Here is a 22850-nt window from a genome sequence, read left to right on the forward strand (position 1 = left end):
TTTGACAAATTCCTCGCAAACAGCAAGAGGATGGTCAATCATATATGGGTGGGTGATTTTAATTGCCTTGCGTGTAGTCTGCCGCCAGCAGCAGTCTGCGGGATGACAGATGCACATGCATTGTGCTCACCACCGTTCTGGTGAGGCTCTCAGCCACTGGTTAATGAAGCATCATTTTTTATTTGTCTCGGCAATCTGCCCTAAGGGGGATGCATTATTGCCCTCCTGGAGCCTGTAGCACCATTGATTTTATATTCTTTTCTGATGCGATCTCCATGTGGATGTCGAATGTTTGTAGTTTACCGAACTGTTGTAGCTGAAACTAACCAGGCTCCTCTGACTTTCTCCAAAAATAAAGGTGTGGTGATGACGTGGATTACACTAGACCCAAACCGGTTGCTTCAAGGATTGCTGATGGTGAATGTGAGCCTGTAAGACCATTCTTGATCACAGGGCAGAACCTCCAAGGAATATTGATCTTATTATGCAATTCGTGAGTCCTTAAAAAATGTGATGACCGCGGAAATCCAGCCTAGAGGTGACATGCCCTATAGATGGTTTGATAATGTTTGCTCTGTGGCTCATAGGAAACTATTAAATGCTCTGTCAAGCAAACCGCAAGTTTGTGAGGAAGTCAGGAAAAGCAGGAGGGAGTACAATTGGGTGATTAAGCGAAGAAACTGGCCCTTTCCAAATAGTAATGAGAATTGATCACTGAGTTGAAAAGCACCCAATAAACTATCATGTTACAGATGCTTCTAGATCTGACGTGAGGCTGCTTTGTCCGAGACTGGGCAGAACATGTGCATTTAGTGTGCCCAGTGGGACCAATGAAGGGAGTAGTAATGCAGGACTCTGTTTAATGTTGAAAAAAATTAAGGGCAATCGGAAAAAATTCTGTGTGGTGACTATTCTTACCCACATGTCAGCATCATGGTAAAACAGCAGGGATTAGGTTGTATATGGTTAGAGAAATAGGCTTGGCAAGTAAGGTTGTGTGTTCGACTAAGACATAGTTGAAATGAACTCACATTGCAAGACTCCGGAGGACTCTGCACTAGATCTTCTATATTCATGAATCAAAGCCAATTAATATACTTAATTCCTTGAAACGTTTTTATAGTTTTGCGCTCTGTAGTTCAGAAGAATGCCCATCTGCCTGTGGAGCTGGAGAACTGTGGGGAAGGCGCATCCGCAAGGGTAGAGCATTGCCTCCTGGACATAGTATCTGGTAAACTAGAACAGCCTGCTTTCAACTGAGCTAAAGCCCAATTCAGTACTTGCAGGTGGGTGTTTCTGGTCCAATAACATTTGTGTGGCCAGGTCTATTGGGGTTCCTTCTCCCCACTCCCCAAAATCTAGAGGGCCATAATGTTTACATGCATTAGCAATGCCAAACGTTTTTGCATTTGTATAGAGAAGATTTTGGCAGCTTTAGTAAGACACAGAACCGTTACCCCGTCAGCAGTGCAGGCTTGCCTTACCTACAGAACAGGCATAGCATGGGGTTCAACAATGCAGTCTTCCATCCCTCCAGGCAGGTGCAGCATGACCATCAATGGTACACATTTTTCTTTCTGAAAGATAGGTATTGCACAGTATAGACAGTGCAAGCTTGCTCCCCCTAGAACCACTACAGCACAGCATCATTAGTTGACGCATCCTTCCCTCACAGAACAGTTAAAGCATGGACATCAGCAGTGTTTGCGTGAATCGCACACATGTGCATGAGCAGTCCAAGCTGCCGCCCCTCACAAATTGCATCCAGCACAGCATCAGCACTGCAAGCTTCCCGTGCTAGTAGCACAGATAGCCTTTCACACTCAATTTGGTGACTATGAATTTATACTATGCCCTCTGGGCTTTGAAGTGTGCCGGTGTTCTTCCAAAGGTTTGCAGATCACGTTTTCTCTGATGTCCTCAAGCAATATTTGGTTGTTCATCTGGATGACATCCTGATTTACTCAACACCCACAGAGCGTAAGGAACATATTAGATCTGTAAACCAGAAAAACTGCAAGCTTGGGAACCCGGAAGTGGAAGATCTCCGTTACTGACTAAGCTCTAAAGGTTTATCAATAGAAACGCAATGTTTTTTAAGGATTCAGAAATTTGTACTGACTGGTCTATCAGATTTTAGCAGCTATACCTGTCAGAGTATATAGACCTTAAACAGAACCTCTACAGAAAGGCTTTCATTGGCATACTCAAGCAGAACAAGATTTGTATTAATTCAAGGAAGCCCTTACTAAAGCGCCTGTTTGCACCATTAAAATCCAGCCAGTTGGTTCAGACAAATGTCTCTGATCGAGCTAGTGGATCAGTTTTGTTGTGGTCTCAGGATGAGGGATTACAAGATCTCATCTTAGATCCTGTGTGACTGAATAGAACTATATGGTCTTGGAAAGGGAACTTCTGGCAATGAAACTTGCTTGCACGGAAAGAAGACCTCCTTTAATTGGAACACAAGGCCCTTTTGAGATTCAGGGTAACCACAGAAAAGAGTAGTGTCTTCGCAATCTACAATGCAGGAATAATCACAAGGCTTGTTACCTGTATTCCTGGATCAAATAACGTTTTTGCTGAGGTCCTGTCTCAAAGATATCCTAAGACTCCTTTCAATTAAACCATAATTCATCCTCATTAAATTATTGGTGCAGTACAAACATGCTTACAGGGGGTATGTCTCATTCATTTAATTCTTATCTAAATCCAAGGTTTCCCGAAGATCGGACTATACCATAGATCCGACATTACGATTGGTGCTTTTAACAGGCCCTGAACATTCCCACTGAGGACCTTTTAAAAGTAAGGATTGAGAATATGCCATCAGTCTATTCTGCTGGAGATAGTCATGGTGCCTTCTCTCTTTTTATCACCTCGGTGCTCATCTTATAAGCTTAGACCTCATATTTACGGTCCATTACGTATTACTCAGTGCATCAATCCCATAGCCATCAAGATTTACCTGCTTTTGAATTGAAAGTTTCAGGCTGTCTTTCATGTATCTTGGATGACACCCTTTAAGATGCATCCATTCCATTGCTGCTTTCCTGGATCTGATCCCATCTCAGTCGAAGGTCAACCAGAAGATGAAGTTAATGAGATGTGTGATTTACGGAGGTACTATAGAAGGCTTTAATTTCTTGTTGACTGGAAGGTGACCCTCCAAGTGAAGCTTCCTCTTCTGTGCATGCGCTTGTGCAAATTTGTCACTTTTTTAGAGATCAACCCATAGCTTCAGAAGGGGAGTATGTGTGTTGAGAAAGCTAAGAATGCCATTCCGGGTTAACATCTGTGTAATTTCTTTATCCTAAAACCTTTAACCCCTTCAAGGACATCTTTGGTAGAAAAGGTGCTTGGGAATGTTTTTTTGTTGGAAGACATTTATTTTCCTACTGGAATCGTCCAGTTTGCCTAATCTGTCCCCGTTTTTCCAGGAAGAGACACAGCTGTACTACGTCATCATTCTCCAATTGAAGATGTTGGATACAGAGGATCCCAATGGCTGCTTCCCGATCCAAGATGGCTCCTCTACTCCTGTAAACTCCCTTCATGCTTCTTTAGTATAAAAGGCTGTTTACTTCAGAGGAATGTGGGCCACAACACAGCTAATGCTATTACTTTCATTGCAGTCTTCACCACTTGCTCAGTATTTCTGTCCCATTGCTTTTTCCTCAGGAGTTTCCATTAAGCCAAGAATATGTTGTAAGCCTCTCCTGAAAGTCTCCAGAGTTAGGAATATTCCGAGTAGAACATTCAGATTCACATTTTCGCAGTAAATCCTGATTTTTGCATCAGCCTCTAAAGGTTTTTTCCTCCCTTGCCACCTTTCTTGAGGGCACCTTCTTACCATGCTTTGTTGCACTGGGTAGGTGGCATTGTGGCTACAGGAAGCAATCATGCCAGCATGAGGCTGCGCCAAGGTTAAAACAGAAGCCTCCGTCCAGTCAGAACCGGACAGACTGTTTTTTTCTAACTAACTTGCTCTACTGCAGTCTCCTTTCCCGTAGTTGTCCTTTGTATTAGCAAAGGTAGCAATGTTGCTACCATGCCATACCTGCTCTGTTAAAGAGGGAAGCTTGCACAGTTGATTTCCCTTTGGAACCTATTCTTTGATGAAGGTGCTGACCCCCATGTTGCAGCTCTCTTAAGGAGGAGTGTTTGCACTGCTGACAACCTTGTTCTCCCTGCTCTCTGTGGGAGACATTCAACCGGCTGATGCTCATTTTGGATCTGTTCTGTGGGTGCTATGTTTGCATAGCAGATGCACAAGTTGTATTGTGTGGCACCTCTGACTCAAGGATGTGTTTAATGAGTGGCAGAGTATAGCAATCCTTGATTGCAATCGTTTTGTTTTTTTGTTTTGTTTTAATTCTTTGAGTTTCCAAGGCTGTAACCAGAATGGCACATTGAAAATAAATACACAGTTAAATTGCCTCTCAGGACGATGAGTACAGCCAGTTAGAGTGCAAACGCTATAAACAATCTGCATGCCAGCCCTCTGTAGGGGGACCTGAAAAAATGAAAAGAAATACCTGGCACAGTAGAATATTGATTCCCGGTGAACAGACACTGGAGATAGGTAAATAAGTAGCAACTACTAGTTAAGCAACCCAAACAGGGGAAATGCAACTGTCGAGGGGAAAAAGAAGGGAAGGGAAACCCCGCTTCCCAACCAGTTTGTGTGTAGCTCCCCGACAAGAGAAATTAAAATAAATATAAGATTGCCGGCTATCTCCAGCATCATCAAGGTCAATTCACAGTGACCCACCCTGACCAGATAAAGGCAGAGGAACCCCTAATAATGAAAGCGAACAACAGGGACCTAAGTCTGGCGGACCTCTGGAAGAAATGGCCGAGAATGAAACAAATAGGTTTACATGAAACAAGACGAGGTACTCGAGAGGCCCCCTGGGTTTATGGGTGTATACGTCTATTCACTCTTTAAAAAAAGACACCCAAACCTGCTCAGATATTTATAATGTATAATTTGGTTAATAAAGAAGACATTCAAAGCACGCCATGTCATACATGTTATCCAACCAGGTCTGTAAGGTGGTAGTCCGAGTCTAATTCCAGTATCACAGAATCACCAATTTGTCCACCTATAAGGTGATGGAAAGCCATCTATTAACATATTAGGTCACTGCAGGAAGGACGGAAGTGTCATGCACTAGTCGAGCTGTCGGAGGCCTATTTACCCAGTGGTCCTTCTTCATATGGTCCCAAGCTTACGACCAAATGGCCTTTAGCTAGTTACACTCCCATAAAGTATGGACTATATCGCAGTCTGGTAAGCCACATCTCCAATGGTGGGAATCCATGCTAAGACGGGCATTGCGTAACTTTTCTGAGGACCAGTGCCAGCATTGGAGGGTCTTAAAGTTATACTTAAGACATGCTTCCCGTAATCTTTTATTCTAGTCTCCTAGGAGGGTATCCCAGTCATCCAAGAATTGCGAGTTTAGACGAGTTTCCCACCATACACGCAGTGCTATGGAGCTGGTAGAGGAGAAACAAGGATTCAGCAATGCAGCATACAAACCAGCAGTAGTCCCCGCGCAAAGTTTTTCAAAGTGTGGATATATTGAGTAATGGGTGAGCTAGGGAGGTCAATATGCGCTTTCCCTAAGACATGTGGTAGGGCATGGGACAATTAATTGTATCTCTATCACTGGGAGCATGGAATTGCAAATTCCCGTCATGAGTCGGGAAACGACTTGATGAAGCCATTGGAGACAAGGTAATCTGTGTCTTGAATACCATGAGTAATCCAGATGGACCAGTGAATCTCCTCCCCACCGACCTTGATGGTTGCGTTACACCACAATGGGGCTTTACTGTAAATTCGTCTCTGGACTTGCACCAGACGATGAGTGCTATGCCATATAGGAAGTATGAATTATTGGGTTTAAGGGGGGTAGATCAAGGCCTCGAAGTGTAATGGTTGATGGTAATCTTATTGACAACTTGGTAGTCCACAGATAGTCTAAGTTCCTTAGATTTCTTGGGAAAAGAAAAGTAAAGCTGCAGAGGATGACGACTAGGAGCCAGATGTAGGTAGGAAACTGTTTGCAATTACCAAATAGCACATTTTTGCGATTCACTATTTGATAATCGCTAACACCCATGTACAAATGTGTGTTTAACACAGTTTGTGATTCCCAGTGGGTCACAAATAGACCTACCTCATTAATATTCATACAATACGCCCACTTGCCAGGCCCTAATGTTCCTTTTTCGTACATGTAAGGCACCCCTAGGGTAGGCCCAAGGTACCCCCCTGGGCTGGGTGCAGTGTTTGTGAAAGGTAGGACATGTACTGGTGTGTGTGACATGTCCTGATAGTGAAATTTCGTTTTTCACTTTCGAAAGGCTATCTTATCCCCTTTTTTTGTTTAAATCTGTTTTATTGATTTTACAGTTTCATGAAAGGTGACAGTTGTATGTAATGCTTTTTCGAACAATAAATGCATATTGGATGGTGCATGCATAATTGCTGTCCATTTCTGCCGTATAGAGCTTAGTATCCGTTCTACAGTTTGTAGCATGTATGTCTATTACACCTTAACAGTTTCCCATTGAGAAAGCTTTTACATCATTTACCTTTCAGTCGTCGTTGCACATTATGCAGAGTCACAGACACATTTGCGTGCATATGAAACAGTTATGATGCTCTGCAGGAGCTCTTCTAGCTCTGTCATATTGGGCCTATGAACAGATGAAACCACTAATAAAACAACAATAACAGTGACCTGCCCATATTGCCACTTTACCCTGTCCCCGCACATGTTCACATTGCACTGTTGTGTTGGTACATTACTCAATGTCTCCCTTTTGCGACGTCTATGCCTATACTCGCATTTATTTGGCGTGTATGCGCACATGGAATATCGCAGCGCGAAAGGCTATCTTGCCCCATAGGATAGAATGGGAGTTTATTTATAACATCTTATAAATATAACTTCCCATTGGAACAAGACAGAAAAATAAAGTTTCGGCTCTCTGAACTCATAATTTAAAGACGCATCTTTTTTAGTAAAGATGGTTTTTAAATTGTGTGTTTGAAACGGCCACTTTTGGCAAGTGGGCAATTTCTTCTTTAACCATTCTTTGTGCCTCTGCCTGTTCGTGTGCTGACCATCTGGTTTTGGAATGACAGGGGCTGGGGATGTGCATTCACTGTAGACAGCCACTGGAGGGGTTTGAGGTGTTCCTGGCCCTTCCTGGATGACTCGAAGCTGGTCTGAATAGATCCTGGCTGAATTTAGAGTAGTGGGAGGAGATTTCCTTGCACCTGAAAAGGGCCTGTCTGCCTGACACAATGCTGTCTCCACCTCCTGCCGGGCAGCTGCACCAGAGAGGACATAACTGTTTTGGACTGGGCTCAGAAACCCTTGCACAAAGAGAACAAATACATTTTGGGGTACAAGTATTCGACCTAAACCCCCTGAACTTTAAACTACTCCTGGAACCAAGAGGAACCTTTGACAAGGAAAAGAGCTTGAGAAAATGAGAAGTACTGCCCCTTTGTTGTGTGTCTGGGGTTGGCCTGCAGTAGCTGTTTTCGCCAAGGAAAGGAGAAGGACTTTGCTGTGTGCTGTGTCCCAGGCTTGAAGATCTCAAAGGGCTTCAGCAGAGCTTGTCTCCTGTTTTGAAGTCTCAAAGACACAAAGAGTTCACCCCCAGCTCCCCTGAACTTCCGTGCTGGGAGTTCTGACCTGCCAGGAGGTGCCTGTGACTGTCTTGGGCCTCTGGAGGTTGTTTCTGCTGTTGGGAGTTGGAAAATCAACGCAACTACAAGAAAATTGCTGCATCGCTCTTTTTGCGGCAGTTTCTCTGACACAGCACCACGGTGCAAGAAGAATCTCCACGTATTGCTGTGCCGCTGCCGAAACCGACGTAGAACCAACAGGTTCGCGGCTGAAGAAACCAATGCAGCGCCGTTCGACACCGCCCCATCAATCGCTGACACCCCGGATTTTCACGCATCGTACCTGTGCAGCAAGTTTTCGGATGCATCACCTGCAGATCTGAGTTGCCTCAATCGATGTATCGTTTTCACCTTACAGACCCAAGGTCACAGGAAACAACGCATCTTTGTTTTTCAACGCCTCCCATCGCTGCGGCCGTTTGGCCTTGTGAATTTTGTCGCAATTACTGATACTTTGAGAGAAATCGGGCACCCATAGTTTTCTATGGACCCAGTTGCCTAAAACTTCTTTTAAAGTGATTTTATTAATACTTGTATGATGGATTTTTGTCATTTTGGTCTTGTTGAGTTTAAATGAAGATACTTTATTTTTCTAAACTGGTGTGCTGTCCATTTGTGGTATTATCACTGTATTTACTGTGTGTTTTGAGTACAAATACTTTACACATTGTCTTTGGGATAAGTCTGTCTGCTCGTACCAAGCTACCCAGGGGGGTGAGCAGGGGTTATCTAAAATGTGTATCCCCCTTACCCTGACTAGGTTCTCTAGTTGGACATATGTACCTACCTCTGCCAACTAGAGACCCCCATTTCTAACAGGGGTCCTTTGGGGGACCCCTTACTATTTTCCAGTGGGTTACCACCTAGTTAAAGTAGGTGGTAAAATGTGAGTGTTTTGTGACCGCATTTTCGTCGCAAAACATTCACACATACCACTTAGGAATTACCGCCCTAAACACGCCCCCTCCTGATGCCGAATCATAAATTGGGTTTGTGATTCGGAAAAAGGTTACCATATTGCAAATAGGACTTTGTATATTAAAACATGCTTTTTGCTGTCGCCAATGGCCATATTCTGTGAATCGTGCCATTTGCTACATCCAAAAAGCTTTGTACATCTGGCCCTAAGTTATCAATCCATTTTCTAGATTTCTTGTAAATAATTCTTGAAGGTTTGCTTTTCAGACTCTGATAAGGAATAAATGCAGCCAAAAGGTATGGTGGAACTAGGTTTAATTGGAATTGCACAGTAATCTCCCTATGTGGCATAAGGATCAAGACTTAAGGGTTCTCAATGACATCCATGAAAGCCTGATAATAATTTGGATTAGATAGTAAGACTCACAACTTTGAACCGTTGTTGATTTCCTCCTTTAGAGAACAGTAACCATCAGATGAAAAATCAGTGGTCAGACAGAACTGATAGTAGAGTGATATGGTTTGAGTTTCCCATTTGATATAAGGTTCATGTCTTCTTAACCAAGGTAATCTAAAAATAACAGCATACTTGGGTGTGGTAATGGACAAAGATTCCTTAAGCTGACCAGAGGTCACTAAGAGAAGAGTTGCTATTTCATTGACTGGACCTGAAGATGGTGGTGTGCCACTAACAGTGGAGACATGCTCGGGTTCCTTCTTGGGCATATTTGGAATGTGGATATTCTCAATGAGGTCTAAATCCACATACATTCATCTCACTTTTGACTGTACCATGAAAAACCACCCTATCTTTTTTTTTTTTTCTTTTGGATTTCTCCTCCCTTAAAAAGGCAGGTCTTGACCACTCCCTGAAAGCCTCTAGGGCATTACAGAACTAGCGTAAACTAGATGTCCAGCCTCCCCACAGTGCATACAGAATCCAGATCTTCAACACGGTGTTTGACTGAGATAACAGGCCTCTGGTTGCCCCAGTTTGTATAGGCTTTTCTTGAGTAATTAGAACTTAGGCTGAAATATTCATACTCTTTTAAGAGAAAAAGTTTCAAGAGCCGTTTCTGCTCGAGATTTTCTCAGTTTTTCATTCATTTAGGCGCTGTTGATAAAGAGTGCCATATAGATTAAGGCAGTGAGAGTATCGGGGCTGGGAGAATACATCCATCACCTTCTAGCTTCTTTGGCATACAACACCAAGTCAGATCGTTCTAATATTTTTGAAAGCCGTCACAAAGGCACCATGGTCTGCTAAACAAGGGTCAGAAGAAGTGGCAAGAGAAGCATCACTAGGAGTGTGGCTTCAGATAAGGAATTTATTAAATAACCCACTTTAATGATTGTTTATGTTGAACTGGACGAAAGGCAAAATACACTGTTTAAGAACCCAAAAAATCCTTTATATTCACAAATCACCTGAACAACGAGGAGCACCAGACATGGCTACTGGAAGCTCCATTGTCCTAGATGATACCTTCTGCTGTAAGGCGAAGTACTCATTCCATAATTATGGTAACTCTTCAAGTTGTTGTTGAGTAGTTTAAAGTCAATGCTTGAGTTTGGTCCTAAACAACTTTTGTGTGAAATCCATCACAGATAGGGAACTTTAAACCAAATCCGTTAGTAGTGCAAACAGTCACTTTCTGGGCAGGACTGATGCTTTTGGCTTGACTTCGGCACTCCTTCACACTGGCACAATTCCTTCCTGTAGCACGATGCCAAGCGCCCTCAAAGTTCACTGAGGGCAGAAAATCCCTGGAGGAAAAAGATTTCCAGAAGTAGATGGAACAAGCCTGCCGGAGAAACCGATCAGGAGTTGATGCAGAGATGACAATCGGGGCTCTAAAGTACCCAGAACGGAGAAAAGGAGAACCCAGAACCCGGAGACTTGCACAAGATGCTTGAACCTAGCGAAAACCCGAAGTTAAAAACAGTAGGACAGAAATCTAGACCAAGACGTGATGAAGTCCATGATGAAAGCTGCTATCCGCTGCATTGCAATGTAACTTCCCCTGAATTCAGCAGCCTCTTATGCCAAGGAAGCGGAGTGATATCACAGGAAGTACAGGAGGAGTCTTGGATTGGGAAGCAGCAATAGGGATCAACTGCACCCACCTTCTTGGACTGGAAATAATGATCTAGTCCAGCTTTGCCTGTTCTTGGAAAACTGGGACAGAGAAGGAAACACAGAAGATCCCAGAAGGTAAGAAAATGGTTTCCTGAAATAAACTTTTCCAAACCTCTGAAGATGTTCCTTCCCGAGGTTTAGAATTGTAGAGGAAAAGACTGCATGGGTTCACAAACCTGAACGTCGTTATGACGTTGTGTGTCTTTGAGGCACAACACTCTTATCTCCTTAGTTGTTTTCCTTGTTGTGCATGTTTTTGTTCCATATGGCTGTATTAAGGGAAACCACGTTGTAGATCGCCGGTAAGACGCATAGGAAAGGTGCCAGGAGAGGTGTAGACCAGGGTACCAGAAACCTTGTTCCCAGTCCGTGCTGTGCTGGTATTTGTGTGCAAAACCCGGGATGCTGGCATCATCAGCTCACAGATGTACAGTGGACTGACTATCATCCAAAGATGGTGAAGCAACCATTGCATAATGAGGTTCAGCGCACAGCAAAACAAACGGACACTTCACCATCCATGAATTGCAATGGTAGCTTTGCTTGGCAATATAAGGATATTTTTATTGATAGGAAAGAATTGGTGATCAATCAACCACCATCACCCTGCCAAGTTTTCAATATCTTGAAGATTCACTCCAGTAGTTTCCACCTGCTGGCGTTAAAGCCCTACTGTGACAAAGCATTGTAAGCTATTAATGGTAAAACAAATATTTAATGTTTTGTAGAAATGCAACTAAGTTTTAACAGGCAAAAAACATTTAGCTTTATGTTCAGTCAGCACAGAGAGGGACACCACCGAGAAGATGTTCTGGCCGTAGAAGACTATTCCAATCCAGTTTCCACTGGTCCACCAGCACGCAGCCATCAGGCTTCCATAGGCATTCAGAGGAGTGTGCAGCCACAGGAGGAGTTTATTCATCTTGGGGCAGTTAATTTAAACCTTACACGATCAAAGAATTATACATAAAAACAAAAGCTAAAAAAGGGCTAAAAGAGGAAATACGTGATAAAAGCGAAAATAAATAGGCCCTGCGCCAAGTCTAACTGAGTTTTTAAAAAATACGTTCAATCATATTTCTTCTAGATCTACAAAATATTTGAGCGCTCAGAAGAGTCTAGGGTTAATTAAATATGCCTTGCAGTGAACCCTGGTGTCCTTTGTGCTGTTGCAATGAAAGCTCTTTAGTAGCACAACGCCACAAGCCGAAAGATTTATTCTTGTAGGGTAAACCAATCTCCATTGTGCCGTGACAATGAAAGTTCTTTATTAGCACAACGCCACAAGCCGAAAGATTAATTCTTGTAGGGTACACCAATCTCCATTGTGCCATTGCAATGAAAGTTCTTTAGTAGCACAACGCCACAAGCCGAAAGATTAATTCTTGTAGGGTACACCAATTTCCATTGTGCCGTTGCAATGAAAGTTCTTTAGTAGCACAACGCCACAAGCTGAAAGATTAATTCTTGTAGGGTACACCAATTTCCATTGTGCCGTTGCAATGAAAGTTCTTTAGTAGCACAACGCCACAAGCTGAAAGATTAATTCTTGTAGGGTACACCAATCTCCATTGTGCCGTTACAATGAAAGTTCTTTATTAGTGCAAAGCCACAAACTTTGAAGATCAGTTCTTGAAGAGTGCAGAAAGGCTTGCGCGTAATACCCAGGGGTATCACAACATCAGCGTTTTGCTGCTGTCAGCTAGTTAAAGTGCCAAGTGCTTGAAAAGTGCAACATGTATTGCATCACACACTGTGGATCTTAGTTCCGTCATAAAATGTGAGCCGACTGTTTAAATGTATACTCAAGTGAATTCAGGATGTTCAGTAGCGGTAAACAGCGTTTACTTCGCGTGCGATTCTTCGCATGCCCTTACAACGCGGACGTTAGTACGACCGCGTTGTTAGTTCGTATACCTTTACTACGCAAGTCGGAACAGCGACTTGCGTTAGGGGGGAGAAGGTGTTGGATTTAAAATCCAACACCTTCCCTAGTGTCCGCATAGACTGGAGTTGGAATAGTAAATTATACTATTCCAACATCCAGCGCCCCCTACTGCAATTCGTTGTTCCGAATTGCGTAGTAAAGGTATGCGAACTAACAACGCGATCGTACTAACGACCGCGTTGTAATGGCATGCGTACTAAACGCATGATAAGTAACGAGTGATATTCTTCAGTAGCTACTCTGCCATCTGATTGTTCATGCGAGTAGCCGGTGTTGCTGCCATTATGTTGTTGCAGAGATTATCTGAAGTGGAGCAGTGCCACGCAATAGGAATGCCAAGGGCTTAAACAATATATAACGTTTGCAACAAGATGGCCGTCCAACTATGTGCTTTTTGTGCATGCTCTTATTTGTCATATTGTTTTAGGCCCCTCATTTGAGAAATTTCTCCGCATGGGCGATGAACTTTGCCAAGCAGACTATTACCTGAGCATTTGAGCCTTGTAAGCAGAAAAAGGCTTGACGGCATGACATGATTCAATAGGTGTTGAATATACTGCATAGGAGCTTCCTACATTCAGATTGTAAGCATGGGATACACAATAGGCGTAGGAGGGTTTCTTACCCACGGCACAGTCTGCATAGTGGTGAAGTTGGTGTTGGAATCCATGCTGGTAATGTGTCGCTAGTAGGGGCTCGGCCAAACCTCAAGGCTAGAAATCTGAGTTTATGGAACCCCTTGATTGGTTCAAATAAGTACACCTGCAGGTTTGGTGATTTGTATGGATTTATGCATGTTCAGAAATGCCTTTGTTGGTTTTTAAAGATTCCTTGTCTTTGATCCACCATAGTAGCTTGATTTGTTTGTTCACAGCAAGCTTAAAGGCGTGGTGGGGTAAATTTAGGTCCTGCACTTCTATGGACTCGCTACTGGTGCGAGCCCAGTGGTTCGTTTTGCCGCCTTGTTGGGTCTCATTCCAGATAAGAGATCTTAGGGAGCCCGGCCTGGCCTCTCTTAATGGTGGCGTATTTTATAATGGCTGCTTGCTGTACTGGCCCTTGATCTAGTATACAGGAAATGGGAATCCAGCAGTGAGAACATTGTATTGACTCCGTCAGAATTCATTTAAAGATGCTTTAAAGATGCTTTGCTTGGTGTACCGAGTGGTGCTTGCTAGTAAACTCTATCTGAGCGCAGCACGCTGACGATATGGTGTGTGCTTAAACTTGTCTAAAGAGGCATCCGGTCTGGAATAACCTGCCGACCCATACTCGAAATGAACTAGACCAAGTGTTGCTCACTGTAATGTCAAGAAGGAAGTTATGTCACATCTGCTGGGAGTACAACTCTCCATAGGAAGCAAGCTGAATGGGTAGAGCCAACATATAAGGGCACTTGCAAATGATAGTCCTCACTTCTCGCCTCCGCTTCGCGAGTTCCCTTTACCATCCTCAATGGATTCACCGTCTCCATCTTCTCCTTGGACCTCATTTCTTTCCGTCCAGTAGAACTCTTCAAAGTGAGATGCTCTTGTTTTCTTATTATAACATATATTTATGTTCATTTCTTTTAGAATAAAAATAAGAATTATAAATTGCTGTCTAGCACAGCCATCTTGTACGTTTTGAATGCTTTGAGGCCACCATGACCTGGCATCTTGAATCCTTCATCGATAGCAGATGCTAATGTATGAACATGAGGCACAGAAACCTGATGCAAACCTCTGGTCATTTAATGTACTTTTCATCATCCTTTTGAGCAGTGTGTAACTTTGCTTTGTGATTGTTTAAATTCAGAAAATCCCTTGAAGATGTCTGCCAAAACAACCAGCACAAACAATATAGGACAGGCAAAAAGAACAGTCCAGCAGTTAAGAATAGAAGCCTCCATAGAAAGGATAAAGGTAAGCAAACATTCTCATTGTTGTATAAGTACATATTTAATTAGACATAATTATTCATGAGTAATGCTCCAGTCATCTAGCACTCCACGTAGTTAAGGTGTCTCTTGTTTTGCACTTTGATAGGATATTTCATGCCTGTTATGCAGAAGGTTTTTAAAATAGTTGCTCTCCAGGTTCTCTATAAAATGTTGTCGAGCACGGCACCAGGAACTGTTCTTATACAACCTAAAGGTGCGAATGGTTCACACAGCTGCATACCAAACGTGGAGGTGTGGCTTAATCTGTGTACACTTGTGAAGCTTTAAAAAAAAAAAACGAATTCTCTTGCAGTGCTTATCCTAGAAAAAAACTGTCCGATTCTCATGGTGGCAGTTTTTAAGAGTGACGAAAGACATGTAAAAGAATCTCGTCAGCACAGTGGCAAGCTTGCCCTCTCTTCCTGGACAAAAGAGAAATGTTTCCACGTGATGGAAAAGCCAGAGTGAGAGACACTAGAAACAAGCATTGGCATAGCCAATAGATCTCGCATTTTGGACCTTATAAGTGTTTAGCCATGCAGCACATTATCCTGGGTGCTGTGCCACTAGGTATTGAAGAGCTATACATTTACTCTACACGGGGTGTGAAAGAGTGAATATTTCTTGTGCATGAAAATGGTGCAGAGTGAGTGTGTGTAAGAAACAGCAAAAGGGCTGTACCTTAAAGAATGGTTCCTAAGAAGACAAATTAGTGAAAAAAAACCTGCAAAACACAACCCCTCTGTTGTAAGACCACAACCTAGGGAGCCTCACGCATCGTCCCTCCACAACGCGCCTAGAGGCAGCCCAGTTCACAAGCCCTGTCAGTTTTATTCCAGGCCCCCGATTAGGAGGAACGTGGCGAGGTATCCAACTCCAGGCAGCGAAGGGCGAGACCGGCACTCCTCTGAAGGTATACACCTTTAAGTAACGTATAACAGCAAAGAGCCTGTGCTCGCACAACACATCATAACCCCTAAGCCATTATCTTCTCATTCTCACTCTGTCCCAACCTTTCACACTACCATAAGGCATTCACTAAGCAGTTTAAAGCATCCGAAAGAGGGCAGGGGTGCTGGAAAGGGGCTTCTTGAGCACAAATCAGCTCGCTTGGCTGAGCATCAGTATTGGGCTGCGGGGTGGAGAGCTGGGTAGAGAAATGAAGGACCTGCCCCTGCAGAGCATCAGTGCTGGGCTGACCTTGCTCCCTGCAGGGACCAGAGAAATGAACAAAAACCCTATGCTGAGAATTGTGGCTGTGGCCCCGGCTCCTGAAGTAGGGAATAAATGACCTCCCTCTGTTGAGCAATACATGAATGTCCTATTTTGAGAATCATATATATATATATATATATATATATATATATATCTTCATGTGAAAAGCTATTCGTGCTTAGTTAGTAAAAGACTGCGCGACGCCCAATTCTCTGCTCAGTGGCCAGTGGTATCAAATGTCCCCCACCCCTCCGAAAAGTAAGGATGCGTTGTCGGTGCCTCTTTAATCCATTATCACTTCCTGCCCCTTTATCTCACTTTTCTCGGTTCCTACTGTTTCCCTTTTGACGTTTTTCCGCATTTATCTACCCCCTTCGTACTCCTTTTTTAAGTTTTCTTTCCTCTTGCTTGCCATAAATGTAAGATGAGGAAAAATAAGTGCCGGTCCACAAAATGAGGGCGTGCCCCATCGGCAACAACCGGCTCAAATTAAGCACTGACAAAGCAGTACACTTTAAAAATGAAGTGGCCATCATATTATACATGTGTGCTGCATGATTTACAGAACCAAATATTTTACAAGGCTCGGCTCGTGCACAGGATTTTAGAGCCAAGCCAGGCCATTGGCTCGGTTCTCCCTGATGATTTTTTTGGGGCTCGCCCACCTCGTGCGACAGTAAAGCGGTGTGATAGAGTTCACAGGGCGGGAGTTAAGCACAACTGAAGATGCAATGGGGTGGATACTACCTCGGAGGCAGCTGCAAGGATACACCGCGAACAAGTCCTCTGTCCAGAGGCTGAAAGAGGAGACACAGCAGAGGAATTCAAATTACAACATACTATGAGAGTTTGCCTAAAACTAAAATACAAAAATAAGACAGTTGGAAAGAATACAAAAATAAGACAGTTGGAAAGTAAAAATGCAAATAGCCCGATCGAAAGAAATATCTGTACTGGAGAAACTACTCGCACGTGGTGCAGACAGCTTGAGACCTCGGGGAATCCCCACTGCAAGTTCGTAAGTGTGGGATCCCAAGTGCTCTTATTACGCTACATGAAACAACCCTGGGCACAACTGGGCGCTATTAATTCCTTACCCATGTGCACCTTGCCCGCACACAACATTACCTGGCTCCAGCACGCACGTCACCGAGCAGCCCGACGAGGAGTAGGAGCAAGTCCTCCCTCTGGCGTCCCACTCATGCGCTTCAAAGGCCGGGTTGGCACACCAGCTCCTCTCCACGGTCGACAGGAGCAGCGGCTCTGTCTCCATTGCGGCTGGGAACCGACTAAGCCAAGTAGTTCTGTACCTCTAACCCCCTGGAGTCCCACACCATAGACATACAGAGTGTGAGCCGTACACATGCTGAGCTGCAGGAAGGAGAGGCCGCTGCTGACAGAGACGTAGCATTTTTAAAAGTAATTGCGCGACCCCATTAATTGGGCGCACATTTAAATTTGAGACACATAAAAATGACCGCATTGCCCGGCTGCGCTTTAAAAGTGAAAGTGGGCATGCGCGCTCAATGGAAGCGATTTCCAATCACGAGCCAGCGTATGCCACAAACCGAACCCATCCCACGTCACGCCAAACAAAGATGGCGTCGGCCTGTCCAAATGGGCCGTCCTAAAAGTGGACAGGGCGGTAACAAAAAAGCCCGATTTCCAATCACGCGCCAGCATTTAACATAAACGATGACGCAAGCCAATGGAAAAGAGAGGCGGGGCTTCAAGTCCCCTTCTGAAATTGTATAGATTCCAAGAAACCCTCGCAGAGCAAGCAACGCATGCGCGCTGCAACGCCAGGCGAGACCTAAAAATGGAGTTTAGGATATTGTTCCATCTTTCGATACCCAGCTTTTCAGTTTTATACCTGGTTGCTCGTAGTAAACCATATTGCGCAACACAGTATCTGTAATTTAAGATCCTGGCATTGACCGCTATAGGTATAAGAAGGGGTGCTTTTATGAGCCACAGAATTTGTAAACCTTTCTGCAACTGGGAGCCAGTGTTGGGGTAATCATGATGGCTCTGAAGTACTTGTCTTTCCACAACTTACCAGCCGACTGGAATGCTGTTTTTAACATGTATTGTTGTATGCAATTTCGTGGCAATCCTTTCTAGATTGCATTTAATTGTTCCCCACGGGTCAAGCCTACTGTGTCGTACCCTGTTTTCTTGTGCCCAGTGCCCACACCCTGGGTACTTTTAGTTTTGGTTTGAGGGCACAGCTGTCTGCATCACCTATTGTGACTAATACTTTAAAAGATATATTAATTGGGGTGTGGCTCTAGCTCCGAGGGCTACCTGTTACCTCATGCTGTTGGTTGTTTTAAACTATTTTTCCAATTTCCATTATAAAGCATTAGGAATTATTTTACATCTAAAAAGTACCCTCTGTCATTACACAATCAGTGCTTTTTGAGCGCAAAGTGGAGGCAGACGCATTACTGCAGTATCACATAGAACAAGCATTTGCAATGCAATCGGACTAGCCTTTGGGACCTTATATGCATTTAGCTATGCAGCACATTAGCCTGGGTGCTGAAACATCTACTGTTCTTTAACATGGAGAGAAAGTAAGCACCAAACTGGGTGACGCGCCAGGTAGGGAAACACACGGAGGGATATATTGCATTTCAGTGGGAAATGGTATAGTCCAAAGCTCTGTTTTTAATATAAAATCAGGGCCTTTGGTGGTTATATCACTGAAAATACAAGATTTGAAAAAAATATTATTGTCTATGGGTGCTCGTGGAAGACAATTTCTATGGACTGGAATCTAGAGAATGCTAATGTGATTCTGGTATTTTACTGACCTCTGTCGGTTGTTTTCTATCAAGAACGTTAAAAAGAGGCAGTTGCCAGAAGAAAAAAAGTCCCTCAGCAGAAAGCAATTCTGGTATTTTAATGACCTCTACTGGTCGTTTTCTATCAAGACAGTTAAATAGAGGCAGTTGAACAGAAAAAAAAGTCCCTAAGCGGAATCAGACAAGTCCTACGGCTGATCTCCAGAGCCCACAAAGTACATACATATATAAGTATATACAAGACGTCTTGAATGCTCGACCTAAAAATTACAAAATAATTAGGTAATACTGTCACAAAATGCGTCGCATAATTTGGCTTTTCATGCCAAATAATTTGCTCAAACTTGCCACCTAATTGTGCTCTCTTGCTGCAGAATTCCAGTGGCCTGGGTTGAAAGTAAGAAAAGCAACTGGGGACACGCACGTCAGGTGGTCACTTAGCAATCCATCAGGGTAAACCAATGCACATGTAGTATGTCAAATCACAAGATACCAAGAGATAAACTGAGAAGTCAAAGTTTTTTTGACTTTCTATGTAACATAGGCCAAGTCTATTTATGCTCCTGGATTTAGAAATTCAAGTATATCTATTAGCCATTACAAGAATAGCAAGCATTTATATATTTTATATATTTATATATATATTTGCATTTAACAATAAATATTTATTACTAGCCAACCAAACTCATGTAGTCGCCAACAAAATAACGAAGATGTTGGATAAAAGTGCAGGTATTCAAAGGGGATGTCATGCGCGTTACATGCAACTGTAAAGAACTAGCACATAACTCGGTCACTATAGTAGGATTGTATTTTGTGACCAGCAGATTACTCAAGGATCTCTGCAACACAAGCATTGCTCAACCTATGTGCAAGGGCTAGAAATATGAGAGCTGCATGCTACATACAAAGCTGTAAAATGAATCAAATCTGTAATCAACTACATACTAATATTTTCTCTCAGTGTACTAACCATCTAAGTTCATTGAAGTAACATACCCTTACATTTTGTTCACACGCATCGATCTCAATAACACCCCGTTAAAGCTATTTTATAATCCGAGGACAGTTACGTAAAGTAGAAGGGCTCTACATTTGTACTTGAAACTAATTCATTGGGTGGCAATGTAAAAAAAAAAGTAAAGAAAAAAGGTAGATATACAAAATACATATGGACTGACAGACCATGGGCCCCGTGGGCAATTAATCCGTAACTCATTTGAGATACTTACATGGGCAGCCTGTAAACACAGCCCAAAAGTCCCCTGCCCGTTTGCAGAAGAACCAATCCTTTTACTGAATGTATTGTGGGTGTTTTCAAGAAGAGGACGGGATCATAATGTGGAAGACCACTGATGACTGGATCATTTATCGCAAACTCGCCAGTCAATCTTAGTACTTTGAAAGGATTTTGAAGTGCCCATTGGCCGTGGGTCCCGCATGTGACAGTCTACGGTGGTGTGTACATACTGCCAGAGTTAATGACTTACCGCAGTTTTCGGACACGAAATAGCTATGACCGGGAGTCTGGTATGATCTTAACAGTAAAATTGTACCCGGGCAATGACCGGTGACGGCGGGTCGGGCAAGTTTTATAGCCACCCTCCACGATTCTGGAGGGAGAAAGAAACTGCCGCATTGCCCGGCTGCGCTTTAAAAATGAAAGTGGGCATGTGCGCTCAATGGAAGCGACTTCCAATCGCGAGCCAGCACTTGCCATAAACCGAATACTCCCATGTCACGCCAAACAAAGATGGCATCGGCCTGTCCACATGGGCCGTCCTAAAAGTGGACAAGGCGGTAACCCAAAAGCCCGATTTTCAATCACGCGACAGCGTTTAACATAAACGATGACTCAAGCCAATTGAAAACAAGGGCGTGGCTTAAAGTCCCCTTCCGAAACTGTATCGATTCCAAAAGGCCCTCGCAGAGCGAGCAGCGCATGCGCGCTGCAACGCCAGGCGAGACCTAAAAATAACCCACCTGACCCAGTGTGAGGCTCCTTTATGGCAGCCTAGGTGGGCACAGTATTGAGCAGCTGGTGAGGACAGGAGGTGCACTGGTCACCAAAAGCAGTTAGCTGATGGCACGCTCCGTCGGCAGCAGACCCTGCCTGAAGCCCACAAGATGGCGGGCAATGGAGCATTCCACTTGCCACAGTCTCAAAGACAGGAGAAGCCTGAGGAGCTAGCTGCAACCGCTTGAATAAGGCTTTATTGTTGCCGCTGAGCCATTGGAAACCAAGGAAGATAGGAGAAGACATTGAGCTGCTGGCTGCCTCTGGGTGGTGCAGGACGCACCAGCAATCAGTTTCTGCAGTCTTTGCACCTGGATCCAAAAAAGAGTGCCTGTTTGGTGAGGCAACTGCCCTCATCTGAATAAGAGGGGTGTAGAGGAACACGGTCTTGGACTACAGATCGACTCGGTTTGGGCCCCTGTATACTGACACTCCCTGTATTAGCAGGCGGGGAGGGTGAATAAACCCACTGAGGCATGAGGTGTGCTGGTTAGCCCTTGTGAGAGTCCTTTCTCATGCAGTCATTGTATGAATAAAGCACTCCTTTTTAGGTCTGATGTTAGCCAAGACCTATTGCCTTTAGTAAAATCGCACCTATAAAATACTTATTGATATGGGTTTTCAGCCAGCCCTCTTCATTCAGTGGTCTGTTGTCAGTCACATTTTTCTTCCGCCCACTACAGCATAAATCAATTACTCACCTCAGGCACCATGAGTGAATCCATTTGCTCTTTCACAAGGAGCACATATGCACACTCACACTGTAGCTACTAGAGATTAGACATTCTGCCTTACGATTGCTGTTACTCCAGGGCTTTAAGTGGGTCGGGTCTCACCCGTGCTGAGCACCAGCAATTTTCTAAAGGGGGCCTCGAAACGGGTCTCTATCGGGCTCTGTGTTGTGCCCTGGCACAGGCAGTCCATTTTTTTCCTGACTGCAGTGACAGCAGGCACATCGATGTGCGCGTGCTCCCTTCTCACTAGTGGAGAAGTTACGGCATGCCAGGTGAGCGTTGTAGGGGAAGGGAAATCCTTTAAAGAGTAATTGTCTCCCTGGATTTCCCTCAGGGCCGGACTGGCCATAGCGGGCACAGAGCGTTTCCCCGGTAGGCCGCTAGGGTGGGGGCCTGTTTTGCGCCCATGGGGGACCATCTTTGTTACCGGGGGCCGGCAATTCCGGCCCCCTGTAAGAAAATCGTCAAAAACTGGCTTTAGCAAAATGCACGGCTGCACACCCCCCTCTCCCTCAGGGGATGTCCGGCCGAACAGTTTGCCAGGGTTGCCGGTTTCGGTTCTCAGTCCGGCCCTGATTTCTCTTCTCTTTTTGAAACTCGGGGGCAGCAACATTGTCGTGGTGTCACCAGGGCTGCAAGTGGAAGCTTTTTCAATATTGTACACAAGCCACAGTTGCTGCTTATTTATCGTATGCAACTAACAACCATTGACAAAGCCAATAGTCCTGAGTTGTTGTAGGTATGATGTTTCTAAGTTGTATCCTATATTTGGATGCAATGAGAGAAACCGCAAAATACAAGTCGGAGGGCACACTGTGCTAAGCACGGATTTTTAGATTACGTGTTTGAAGCCACGCTCTTAATTACATTGGCCACGACCCTTTGAGAGACTCCCTTGTTTTTTCATCCCACTTAAAGCCCTGTGTTACTCCTTAATTGTGCCGGGAGCTACAGGTTGCTTTGCTTCTGTTTTTTTCAATGGTCTCAATTTTGGAACATAATGTACAAGTCATTTTGCTTAACTTTACGTTTTAACTTGTCAGAGGCATAATTTAGTTTTGAGGCAGTTTTTGGCTACTTGAATTGAACCCTTTCCAGGAATATCTTCCTTATAACTTTACAGAAATGGCGAGCCTTCCGCATATTGACTGACTTAAACAATCAGGGAGTGAAACATAGATGGGGCCATCCCATTTGAATTCTCTTCAATGGGCGGGATCGCCCATTTTCAATGGCATCTCCCTCTCTCTCTCTTCCCCTCTCCTTCACCCTCTTCGGCATGTGATATTCTAGACCGCGAATCAGTGTCAAAGGAGCCCACTGAATAGGAACGAGCTGGGGCACTTCCTGCCAGGAGCCCGATGTAGCCCTTTGCAGATGCAAAGAGTAGGCGCGGTCGGAGCAACTCCTCCAGAAGACTATAATGATAA

The 22850-nt window shown here is 44.0% G+C and overlaps 1 protein-coding gene across 5 annotated transcripts in view; it reads left to right on the plus strand.

Moving 5' to 3' along the window:
- GNG12 (G protein subunit gamma 12) overlaps positions 1-22850 on the plus strand; it is a 537018-nt gene that overhangs the window by 476019 nt on the left and 38149 nt on the right. For all 5 annotated transcript variants that reach the window (XM_085602312.1, XM_085602309.1, XM_085602311.1 and 2 more), the window contains one exon: positions 14521-14627. In XM_085602312.1, coding sequence (XP_085458438.1) covers positions 14535-14627 — 93 coding nt within the window. In that variant the 5' untranslated portion in view covers positions 14521-14534. The remainder of the gene's footprint in view (positions 1-14520; positions 14628-22850) is intronic.

This window comes from Triturus cristatus, chromosome 4_2, assembly GCF_964204655.1.
Source record: "Triturus cristatus chromosome 4_2, aTriCri1.1, whole genome shotgun sequence".
NCBI classification, from domain to species: Eukaryota; Metazoa; Chordata; class Amphibia; order Caudata; family Salamandridae; genus Triturus; species Triturus cristatus.